This window comes from Bactrocera oleae, chromosome 3 (assembly GCF_042242935.1).
Source record: "Bactrocera oleae isolate idBacOlea1 chromosome 3, idBacOlea1, whole genome shotgun sequence".
In the NCBI taxonomy this organism is placed as follows: domain Eukaryota; kingdom Metazoa; phylum Arthropoda; class Insecta; order Diptera; family Tephritidae; genus Bactrocera; species Bactrocera oleae.
The window spans coordinates 75,859,525-75,872,950 of NC_091537.1; the positions used below are offsets into that span (position 1 = coordinate 75,859,525).

Consider the following 13,426-nt stretch of genomic DNA (forward strand, 5'->3'; position numbering starts at 1 on the left):
GCACCGACAGACAAACAAGCGGACAGGTAGACAAATGTGCAGACGGGATGGCAAGCGCGCGTGTAGGCGTGTGTGTGTGAGTCTGGTATGTGCATGAAGCTGCTTTGCATTGCGTGCGAATCGGGTCAATGCAACGTGGCACTGAGTACATGCATCATGTCGGAGTGGCAGCATAACACCTCAATGATGGTGGCTGGGTCCAAAAAAAAAAAATGTTGCATACAAAGCAGAATGCATGGAGATGAACATGCGAACAAAGAAGGATGTGCAAGTCAGTTACTCAGTCAGTCGGTCGTTTGCTTTGGTTAGTTCGTTGGTTGAAAGTCAATGACTGAGGAGTCTTTGTGATTCTTTGCTTGCGTTTTGTTGTTTTTTTGAACCTTAAACGAGTGGAAATAATTGATTTAAGTCATATAGTTCATGAAAATTTAGCTGAAAAAAGGTTTAGTCAAAAAAAAAATTTTCCGTTTATCGTACTTTGTATTTGCAGTTTCGTATACAGGTTCTGACTTATGTGTATCAACAACTATCCAAGCATTTGAGTTACCCTAACTTCAGCGATTTATTCTTTACAAATCTTTGAAAAAATCTGGAAAAAAACAGCAGTGAGATGGTAAAAAGCCAACATTTGCCAATAACACAATTCTATTATCACTTTTGAGCTCAATCTTTGAATGCCTTAATATTCCCCATAATTTTTAATGCTTAGCAATACTGGAAAATCCGAAACATGAAAAAAGACATTGTATTTACATTATCTGTTAGGATACCCACCAGACATTTTATCCGAGTATTTATATAGTTAGAATTATATTCTACAAGCAAGCTACAGTGATGTGAGTTCGCATAAAACTAACGAAATTATTTAGTTCAATAAAACTTACAATCACCATATTTTTTTTTTTTTAATAAAATATTACGATCAATTGCATCTTAATATGTTGTTATAGCAATGCCTTTCATTTATCCATTAGATGCTAATATTTAGTGGCTTCATAGTTTCCGATGTGTTGTCGACTGGTCTCCAAATATCAAAATAGCTACTTAGAATTTTGTCTCTAAGAGCAACTTTAACCTCTTGCCATCAGTTTTTATTAACCAATCATAGTATTTTGAAGGTATTAAGGCATCTTTTACTACCTAGTCATAGCGTCCGCTACTATCTATTAAAGTTAATTAATGGCGTCCTAAATACTGAAACACAAATGACAAATTGTTATTTTCATCTGCTTCTTGGGCCCATTTTATCGCATATCACTGTATTTAATTGCCAATTTCGACTATTGCAGCCGCAGTCGCTACAATATTTACACTATTGCTGCAGCCAACGATATCGGAAAACTTTATAGAAACCATATTTTCTAAGAAGGTGCTCCTAACACTGTCAAATACCCAAATATACTTCGGTAATGGAAAATGTCTCATCAAACCCAACTGCTAGTCGGCTGAACTGTTTCAGAGCCATTTAAAAGACAATATCGAGATGGGCACGCAAAATACGTTGCCATCGAAGCTATAATATCCTTCACAAATAAAAACATTTCCAAAAAAGAGCTTGATTTTGATGAGGAAATTTGTATGGAAGCTATATGCTATAGTGGTCCGATATCGGCGAATCCGACAAATGAGCAGCTGCTTGGTGAGAAAAGGAAGGACGTGTGCATAATAAATAGCATATATATAGACGAACAGACATGTATATAAGCGAACTAGTACCTCAATTTTTGATACATCGATCTGAACGATCGGAATGAAGCGCTTCTATGGAAAACTTTTTCATTTGACGAGATATCTCACGAAATTTGGCATAGATTTTTGTATACGGCAATAATGCAATCTCCAAAGAAATTTCTCAGATCGGAATCAAGTTCTTGCAAGGAAACTTTTGTAATTGTGAAGGGTATTCTAGCTTCGGTGCAACGGAAGATAATGTTTTTTCTAGTTCGTTCATGCAAGCATCACGTGATCCTTATTCTCAGGCTCTTTACCGAAAATTTGCGAAAAATTAGGCGAAATGCTTTAAGGCTTTACTAAAAATCAAACGCGGGGATACCTAGAATTACAGTCTACAAATGTTCTGTTTTACTCAATGCAAATTTCGCTTTCATTTCAATTGAAATTTGCACGGACTACTCAAAAACAATGATGTCGCCAAATATCCAGATATTGATACAGTCTACCAATGGATGTAAATAAGAGGGTGAAACATCTACACCATCAAAATGAACTCAGTGATTTAATAAGTGATCAAGTTAGAAATTATAAAACAATTTGTTAAAGCGCTGGACGTGGAAGGATATTGTTTTAGTGACTTTTGTAGAAAATTTCCGAAAGTATGGAAAATCTGAAAGGTGGACTCCTTGTTGGTCCTCGACTATGTCAATTCATGAAAGATACAGTTGTTTCAAAGTGAAGCTGGAAACCCCTGAACATCTGCTGATGAACTGCACAGCAGTCTGCAGACGCAGAATTAAGGCCATGGGATCCATGTTTCCACACAGGGATTGTATCACCTCACTAGCACCCAGCAGAATTTTGGAATTTATCAACATGCTGGGCCTAGATAATACGATATGACTTAGAGGAGGGCACAATAGACCATAGATCGCGGTGCATACCTCAAAACTAATATATTCTATTCTATTCTATTCCAAGTGTAGCTTGGAAAATTTTAGTGTTGACAGTCGAAACTTTCCTAGGTAATCATAAAGCACCAAATTAAAAATACATTGTCCAAAATATGTTGACAAACATTTACATTCTAAGAGCAAATAAGAGTATTAAGTGAGATTATATTTGCAATCATTTGTATAAATTTTCGGATACGTAAGACAATTATGGTGAGAAACCAAGAGAGCTGTTGTTGAAAGAAGTAAAAGTGATGGCAGAAAGGTATCAAGATTGTTGAGATTATCATATGAATATTAAATATATATAAAACTATTTATTAATACTACTAGTATTAAAAAGATATTGTTAACTAGAAAATCATAAAAGAAAAACTCAAAGAAAACGTTTAATAAAGGCATGACATATGTTTTCGATATTTGTCTCTCTGTTTATTTCGATGCATTCTAATTTTTCAAAACTAAAGTGATACTATAAATTTATATGTATTTATTTATGTTCATGCTTTTTAATTTTTGTTATGTAAAATGAAAATAAAGATTAAAAATAAGCGAGAGCAAATCTTACAAAATCATTGATAGTTTCATGAATTGTGAGCACAAATGTATCCAAAAACGACCTTATATCTAGGGCAACAAAACCACTGTAGACAGTATAAGTTATATATGTTGATATATACTTTATAATGTCTCCGACGTTTTCTTTTAAGTGTTATAAATATCGTGGTAAACTTAATATATCCTGTTCAGCGTATAATACATATGCTTAGGAAAAATGATAATTTACTCAGGGTTTCACACTACGTTTCTGAGCATCTGGTTGTATTATGCACAAAACATAAACCGGAACAGCTTCACAAAGCTTAAATTAGAATTTTTTATATGTTTCTCCAGTGCGAAAAATATATTTCATTCACTGAAACTACCAGGCAGGTTATAAAGTACTATGTATCGTTTTCTTGAAAGACCACAACTACAAGTCAATACAAATACTTTATAGTTAGACTTTCAATAAATGAGTTTATACATTTTACAGTTATCGGGCAATTGGTCCGCGAGATATAGCCCGTGATATAGAAATGTAAGCTCTTGGAGGATAAAAAACGCTCTTGCCTAAAAGGTCTCGAATAGCGTCAAAATGCACTCTGAGCTTTGATAAAATTCAGTCAGAAACCGTAAGCAAATACCAAACTCTTCAATATGTTATTTTTCGTTATTAAAGTCAACAACATCATCCCCACCCACCCAGACGCACAACCGAAAGAATGAAGAGTGTAAAAGTGATGAAAAAGTTGTTTAGTTCGCATCTTCGCAGGCGACATAATTATCACCAAGAAAATTATTTCCTAGTACAACTCAACATGCGCACAAATTGACACCCACCAGAGTGCAGAAAACCAACAACTCGACACCCAAGAGCAATAGGACAAAAAAGTGTAAAAATATCTTGACTGACTTGTTTACATGCACTTTTCCAGTGATTCTTAAATATGTGTTTATTTGCGTGCATTTATTCGGTTTTTTCGGGGTGAATATGAACTGTTACGCAATTGCACAGACAGTGCAATGGCATAGAGTGCTTTAAGGAAGCATCCACAGCAAACACAAAGTGGATGGAATTTAAACCTTGAAAGTGTGCATCATCCACAGCGAGGCAGCAAATGTGCAGAAAGAAGCTTAAAGTGGAAGAAAGATTTAGAAAGCAAACGGCAAGATGGTCAGCTTAGACGTAAGCATGGCAGCGCCAAATTGCAAAATTTAAGGATGAGAAGGGGAGGGGGGGCTGTAAGTTTATAAAACAAACATGAACAGGCATACATACAAGCAAAGATTTTGAAAATAAAAAATAATTTAAAAGCCGGGCAAATGAACACGCAGACATCTTGCAAGGCAATCGCAGGCAGATGAGCGTAAGTGCGGCGAACCGAAGGAGGATACGAAATAGCTGTGTAAAAACACAACGCCGTGTTTGTTGGCTGTTAGTTTTGCGCCTTAACACGAACGGCGGATGGGTGATTATGGGACAAGCCTATGAACTGCCGGGCAAACGGACAAAACGTAAAATAACAGCAAACAAACAAAGTAGCAGACAGTCAGACTTGCAAAAGTAAACGCTCTCCAACGCCTCCGGTGCGACTACGCTACACGCAAGGAGAAGCAACAACAAAGCAACAATAGTGACGCTACAGGAAGTCAATGCGCACACTCACACACACACCCAACTACATGCACATGCACACAGCTAAGCAAACGTAATGCAATTCGCATGCGTGCACATTTATCATACGTTTCGATGTCCTACTCCGCAGTACGTTTATCATACGCCCGGGTGTACCTTCTTTAGCACAAACAAATGTAGACATGTGTTGGCGCATGCATTACGAAGGCGTCGACCCAGCAGCATTTGCTACGGCTGTTGTTGTTGTTGTTTGTTAGCTGCCTGCCTGCTCGACTTGTTTGTCTTACATGCGAGTTTTTGCTTTGACGCTTTGACTATTTGTGCAACAGCAAGACGATTGCATTAAAAAGCAGGCAGCATGTTACACTTGCGTTGACTTGGCCTCCGACATGGGTCGCTGCTGCTGATTTCTTCTTTTCTGTTTTTTATTTTCTACTTTTTGCTGCTGCTGCGCCATCTGTCAGCACACGACATGTCGGCAGCAGGGCAACGCATGTTGCCAACATTAAAATGCACTCACTCAGTCGCATCGCATCGCATTTGGTGAGCATATTCAGACAAGTGCGGCGTAAAGTGCACAGCTCCGTGTTGGACGCCGGCGTCAGCTTTACAAATACACCATTGTCAGTCATTATTAAAAAAACACACACACACACACACATAGAAAAATGGTGTTGGCGAACAGGATTCCAACGGTGAGTGTTGTTTGCCAACGGATTTGCAACAAGATGTTTTACTTGCAACATGACGCATTCGCACTGTCCACACTTACACTAGAAGCTACATTTTGGCTGCGAAATGTTAACATTTGAGTGAGTGTTGGTAATTTTAATAGACGGCTTCTTATACTCACAAATGCGACTTTTCAATATTTACAAAGTTCTCTACACACTAAAGTGGCTTTCTGTACCAAATAACTTTCCAGCTACTTAAAAATATAGTGACACGTTTTTTTTATGAATATCTTCAAATACTTTTTTTTATAGACGTGCACTTTAACGCTTCAAGCGGTAAGCATAACGATAGCAATGTCAAAATTTTAAGATCGCTTGGCTTTCACAGCAGCATCCTAAAATATTTGTTTGAATAGCGCGCTCTTCATTATTTATTTCATGTCCAGTAGCACTATTAGATATACTTCTATAGCATTCCAAGGTGATATAAAAATATCAGGGGGAAATAACTGGCACATCCCTTATCAACTCTTCCTATATTGCTGACAAGTAAGACGGGCCAAGTAGATAACTGAAATTATTACAATCAAATAGGTCAGAGAGTCACTTAGTTTAATTACTTAATTTTACTTATTTTAAAATCCACCGAATTAATTGAAGTAAAAAATGTATGATATAAACTTAATTAAATGAGCTAAGTTTCATATATTTGATCTGACACTTAGGTCTAGGTCTAGACCAATTCATTATTAACACTACACCACATTATTTTGAAGAAATGTATTATATTTAATTTCATTCAAATGTCCTACACTAATTTACAGAATTAAGTTGTAGTATGTACAATATATTTTTATATCTTACTGATCGACAAATACGAGGTGTGTACCATGGAAAAGGTGAATTTTGATTTTTCGTGAAACATACGTGAGTACATACGATTATCGATATTTTGTTGTTATTATAATCGGACATGTTTATCATGTGTTAGCATTAAGAGTCAATTTCGATTAGAAGTTTGTCTTTGACAAGGTTAGTCATGTTTTTGGGTGCTCTTCGATTTTTGTCTTCTGAAAGAAATGGATCAAAGAATATGTATTAAATTTTGCGTTAAAAATGGAATAAACAGCTCCGAGGTACTTGACATGTTGACTGTGGCATTCGGTGAGTCTACTTTGTCTCAAAAAAGTGTTTTTAGGTGGTACAAGCGCTTTAGAGAGGGAAGATGCTGAGACGATGAACCTCCTGGAGGTACGATCACGTCCAGAAGCGAATAAAATATCGAAACAGTTAAAAAAAATTGTTCTTGCAAATCGTCGAATCACTATTAGGAAAGTTGCAGAGGATATTGGTATATCAATCGGCTCATGCCATTCAATTGCCTCGAATGTTTTGGGCATGGAACTTGTGGCAGCGAAAAGTTTTGGCACAAGTGTATTATATCCGAGGGGATTATTTTGTACGGAACAAAGTAGATATTGCTGAATAAATAAATTTACCTATTCACTTGAAAACACCTCGTACGCATTAAACTCGGGAATAAGTTTAAAATTCGTACATTAGGTAGCTTGAGGCTAGGATTATTTCTTGCCCACACTGTTGCTAAAGAGTGGCCATCTGATATTTTCTTTAAGTTATGTCACATATTGACTGTTAAATACGGTATAAAGTCCAAAGGAGGTTCGAAAGTTCTTCTTCTAAGTGTATGGTTGCTAGGGGAAGTATTGAATCAACGTTATCTATTTTTGGCATCACGACATATTCTTTCTAGAAAAAGATGTTTTCTGATTTTCAATGAGATACCTCACAGATTGACCGATATTTCCGATCAGAAGTCAAACATAGACACTAAAGTCCACATATTTGGTATGTGGGGACATAAAAAGTTCTGATCCGATTTCGACTATTTTTGGATGTCAGATTTCACGCCTTATAAAGAATATATGTTCAAAGGTTTATATCAATATATTCTTTGGTACTTGATTTGTATACTATAAAGTGAACGAATAAAATGGAATTTAAAATTGTTATATATAGGAAGTAGGCGTGGTTGTAGCAGGATTTCAGCTAAACGTGGGCGATGCTCATTGTCCGATATTTACACCGGCACAACCGACCATTTTATACGTTCGTGCTTGTCAGCGAATCAGCTAAGAAAATATTGTCAGGTGTTGACAAAAGTGCAAATGCAATCAATATTCGTTATTCGATCAAAGTAAGAATAAATTACAATCATACTAACTTACATCGTATATCAAATGTTTACTTAGTTTCATAATTGTATTTTGCTAAATGACTACTACATATAAATATTCTTACTTAATTCTGTGCAGGCATTTTCTATTGAGCCAATTTTCGATGTGTAAACTCAGTCTATGGACGAAATTTATTATTGATTTATATTATTGGTTATATGGAAGAAAAGTCAGCAAAGTGCCGGAAATTATTTTACCTAAATATTCGCGGCTATCATACACAGCGCTAATTCAACTGGAAAAGGCTTATTATATTAAATACATTTGAAATTTGGATTGATGGCATTTACCTTTTCCATTTAAGGTGTCTGACTACTCTAGTGAGTGAAAAATCAAGTGCAGATTCATTAATTTTTTTCGTGATCTATTCATTTATGCACTGAACTAATAAAACATTTATCAAGTTTGAACATCGAGCTGATGAAAAATTATTATTTTCGGTAAATTTTGTTGACTATAATAAAAAATTCATCGCACTGCGGCGAGAACAACCACAGTTGGGTTGCTGGAACAAAATAAAAACGTCCCGAATCTACATGAAAATATCCATATAAGTATGCAGGGAAATTTTAAAATATTGATACCTTCAAAAATTATAGCCATTTGAACAGAAAACTTAAATTTTTAGTCAATACTTTTGTAATAAACTCGTTTCAAGTTTCACATATAATATTATTGAAATAGTCATACCATGTATATGTAATAAAGTCGAGTAGAATATGGGGGTTGGGATAATTTAAATGTATATGGAGGTCGAAATAATTCATGAACCGTTTACAACTATTTTCCTTATAACCAAGATTACTCGTTGACTTAAATTTGCTGAAATATCCGATTTATACGCTTATAAAGTCAACTGTCAGCTTGGAAATTCTTATATAGCATATAAAAGAGATGCACTGAATCGATTTAGTTCATGTTTATCATCATGGCAGAATATTATCCGGAAAAGATATTCTCTTCATTTCTTTGAAATATATTATAAATTGTTCGATATTTTCAGTCATACTTTTCGAGTTAGTCCTATTTCGTCATATATATCATATAGAAAATAATCCTGAACATAGCATAGGCGGATCAATAAAGAGTACTAAAAATAATTGTGTCGGCTAGAAAACAATAGGCACAAATTCATGCTCATGATATTTTAAAATTGTTCCTGTATTTTGTTAAAGAGTTAAATTAGTAGCCAAGATAACTAAAAACTCTTAATTTGAATGCAAAATAATTTTAAATTATGCGGAGTTTGTATGTATGGTTACCTCATTTATTTCAAAGATTGCTTCAAACTGCGTTGTTTTAATTTTATGGTAAACTCTATTTTACTTCAATACCTCACATTTTAGCCATTTCTTATTTCCACATAAATAATAGTTATCGTTCTGAGAGGTTAATGTTTTTCCTTACGTACTCAAAGTTCACAGATGCACTTTACTGGCTTCGTAAAATTATAGCAAAATTCTTTATATTAGTTGTAGTAAAAAGAAATACATTATTTTTGCATAAAATTGCATGCTTTAATAATTACTCCCGTCTTATTAATATATTCGGTTCAGTAGTTTGGAAATCAATTGGAGTTTGTATAGCCCCTATGTTGTGTAGATGGTTTACTTCAAAAAATAGGATCAGATAACTTATATAGGAGGTTATTTTTATTCAATTAAAAGTGCGTAAGGAAATGAAAGAAAGAAACTTTCTATGGAATAATGACAGTTCGAATATTTTAGGCCGTACCCTTAACCGTTACATAAACATTCAAATGTCCGAAAGTTTGAGTTCAACATCATGATATCTAGGTTTGAACTTAATAGTAAGCTAGTATAGCTATGGTCTAATTTCCTAACAATTAAGCGACCCTGTGAAGAAGATTTCCACATCTAACTAAAATATAAGCGCAAAAATGTTTTTTGGAAGTGTTTATGCCAGACTTACTAAAATTTACTGCAACAAAATGTTGTATAGAACGTTTCCCAAACCTTACCTACATATATTTTGCAAATCTAATAGAGAGAAATTTGTGTAGATAAATGAAACTCGCCAAATCACTTAAATACACACAAATAGTATTACAAGTGTTATTGAACTCCCAAAAGTAAAGCAACTCAAGTGCCAAGTATATGCGTTGTTACATTTGCTGCGTAACGTAGTTTGCCGGTCAAGATACAAATTTTATGTTGCAAATTTGTTTATGCAACGCCTAGACATTGAAGTGTTTCTGCAATATATTGCAAACATAAATAATTGTATATGTTCGAATGCCTGCAATCAAGCGACATTGGCCACCGTTTCCGCTTAAGTGTTGAACGATGTTAGCGATAAAAATTCATATAAACAAAATATCGGTACGCATATTCGAAACGTAATTTTGATGCATGCCTCTTCAGTACTGTTAATATTTATTATACATCTAATACACTCGCATATATTAAACTAAAAGCTTAAGCTTCTTATAATTTTAATTATGAATCCATTACAATAACCCTAAACTCAAAAAATCATATGTTACACCTAGCCAAACAGCCAAATCAAAGGCGAAGCCGAATATCCATGACGTCAAGGTAATATTCTGCATTTGCTGATACCAGAATGGCCGGTTGAAATTATTAATGGGGAATGCTGCCGACAACAACTAATCATTGCAGCGAGCAATTACCGAAAAATTCCCGGAATTCGCGACTAAATACGGGGCAATAATTTGATATCATATTATTGCTTGGCCTCATGTTGCAAGATCGGTTAAAAACTGGTTAGAGAACAGTGACTGGAAAGTTTTACCTCATCCGCCTTATGGCACAAACCTTGTCCCTTCTGACTACCATTTATACTATTCGATGCTGAACACTCTAACTGGAACACGATTATCATAAGAACAACAAGGTATCAAAAATTGTCTTGATTAATTGTTTACGGCCAAGCCGGCGAGGCTCTTTGAGAATGGAATCTGCAAATTGCCAGAAAGAAAGGAAAACAATATAGCTTACTTCGAATAATACTAAACTAACGTTTAAATTTAAAAAAAAAAACAGAAACGCACGTATATAAACGTTAGCTTAGGCTTTCATGGGAGCATTTTGTAGTACGATACTTTGTTGTTTAAAGATAGGACCTAGTTTTCTAGTTTTTCAGCAAGTTGTAGTAGTAAAGTCCAATTCATATAAATTTGCCGTAATTTTCATTTACTCTTTACCGGTGTTTACGATAATCAAATATTCCATTAATGCTGCATAATGCATATGTTATAGGTTAAAAACATTTTTCCTACAAAAAAACTAAAACTATTTCAAGATTATCTACCTCAAGCTCATTCCATTTAATATTAAACTTTTAAAACGGTAACTTTTCTCGAGGTTCTTACAGTAAGTATATGCTACCGCAAATGTTAAACACCTATACCCTTCCCCGAAAAATTTTAGTGAGTCAGCTGAAAAGCGATTATATATACTTATCTTGTCATTTATGGATCTTTGCCTTGAACTTGATATAAAACCAGTAACCTCTAAATAGTTGCTCTATCAGATATTTTACGAGACCCTAACAAGAGAGTTTATGTGTAAATCACAGCGTTGTACTTGGGATTACTGAGAATCAAAATCTCGCTCTTTACGTTTTGTTAAACTTTTTTTGATATGTACCTTCTATTTTGGTTCAATGTCTCATATGATATTAAAATACATCCTTATTGGACTTAAAAAATATATCTATGAGTTCTCCTTATCAAATCTCTAAAAAAATTCCAATCAATATTAACTGCATTTAACTAAAAACTATTTATTTCCAACAAATTTATGTTTATATATAATATCGCCATCTTTGGAAACTTATTCACTTGCCTAAAATCTTCGACTTTATTTGGTTACTAACTTTTTAATTGCTTTCTTCTCTTGCAGCGTATTATGGACTCCGCAGAGCAGGCCGCTCTCTCCGAGTTGGAATCACAGAACTCTCACAGTACTTCCGCGACGATAAACAATCAGCACTACGATGCGCGTCGCATCAACGAATACAATTCGGATGGCAAATTGGCGGATGGCGCACGGCATATGGACATACGTTTTATGCGTCGTTTTGAACGATTGCCCGTCAATCTCAGTCTCAGTTCCATTCTAGTGCCGAACTCTGTCTCACTTGATGAGCCTGATGTAAAGTCAGCACTACAATGGAGCGCACATCTCGATCCACTCTTTCAAAACAATCTCGAACGCGATCCAGCACTCTCGTGGCAGTATTTCGGCTCATCAACTGGTTTCCTACGTCGTTTCCCCGGCACTGCTTGGCCACCGGAGGGTTCAAAGGGCAGCAAACAAATACATGACTTCCGCGCACAAAACTGGTTCGTGCAAGCCGCATCGTCACCGAAGGATATTGTAAGTTTGTATGTGTGATTAAAATGTTACATTTAACTTATTTTATATTTGCGCAACCCAGATGATTTTATTGGATTCATCGTCGAGCATGTCGGACAAGTCTTTCGAACTCGCTACGGCTACAGCTTTTAATATACTTGACACGCTAGGCGAGAATGATTTCGTCAACTTGATTACCTTTGCGGAGGATGTCAAAACGCCGGTGCCGTGCTTTAAGGATCGCATGGTACGCGCCACCCCAGACAATATACAGGAGATCAAATCGGCCGTAAAGGCAATTAAGCTAGAAAACAATGCTAATTTCACCGCTGGCCTGGAGTACGCGTTCAGCTTGCTGCACAAGGTCAGTTGTTTGTCTTTAACACATACATCTTGTCTACAACTTTTTCATCGGTGTGATTTTCTTTATCTTTCATTTTAGTACAATCAATCGGGCGAGGGCAGTCAATGTAATCAAGCCATTATGCTCATCACTGAGAGTACGTCCGAGACGCATAGCGACATAATCAAGCAATATAATTGGCCTCACATGCCCGTACGAATTTTTACCTACCTAATCGGTTCCGATTCGAGTAGTCGTAGCAATTTGCATGAAATGGCCTGTTCCAATAAAGGTTTCTTTGTACAAATCAACGATATGGATGATGCACGCAAAAAGGTTATCGACTATGCACTAGTAATGGCACGTCCCATGATAATGTACCAGGCCGATCATCCAGTACACTGGAGTCCCGTCTTCGTTGCCGGCAAGACTGGTGGTTTGGCACGCGACTCTGACTACCAGCGCAGGCTGGTGACGACAGTTTCAACTCCGGTCTTCGATAGACGAAACCATTCGGTGCGTGTGGCGAATTTACTCGGTGTTGTTGGCACCGATGTGCCCATCGAGGAGATACGTAAGATGATACCGCAACATAAATTGGGACCGAATGGATATTCGTTTATCGTTGATAATAATGGGCGTGTACTGTATCATCCAGATTTGCGTCCATTGAGTGATGGTAATCAATATATCGACCAGTTGCGGCCGCGGTACACGTCAGTCGACGTAACGGAGTTGGAACTGCCGGAAACCGAAGTGGGTAACGAGCATGAAATTGTCGAAATGAATAAGAATCTCTTATACGATGTGAGTAGAGCGCGAATGTAGTGTTTGAAGCATCGTATATATATTAAATACCGTTATTTTAACAGATGCGCAATGATATGCTCATGCCCAAGGAGGGTGAAACCGAATTCACGGTATTCAATCATTTTGACGAAATGAAACGAGTAACGGCGCGTACACAAAGGTAGGCTCCATCTCAAGCAAAGTATCTGATAATTC

General features: G+C 36.1%; 1 protein-coding gene across 3 annotated transcripts in view; it reads left to right on the forward strand.

Moving 5' to 3' along the window:
• The window catches only part of stol (voltage-dependent calcium channel subunit stolid), a 91,974-nt gene that overhangs the window by 69,088 nt on the left and 9,460 nt on the right, over positions 1–13,426 (forward strand). For all 3 annotated transcript variants that reach the window (XM_014239928.3, XM_070106906.1, XM_014239929.3), the window contains exons 5-8: positions 11,623–12,099; positions 12,161–12,442; positions 12,521–13,228; positions 13,294–13,391. In XM_014239928.3, coding sequence (XP_014095403.1) covers positions 11,623–12,099; positions 12,161–12,442; positions 12,521–13,228; positions 13,294–13,391 — 1,565 coding nt within the window. The remainder of the gene's footprint in view (positions 1–11,622; positions 12,100–12,160; positions 12,443–12,520; positions 13,229–13,293; positions 13,392–13,426) is intronic.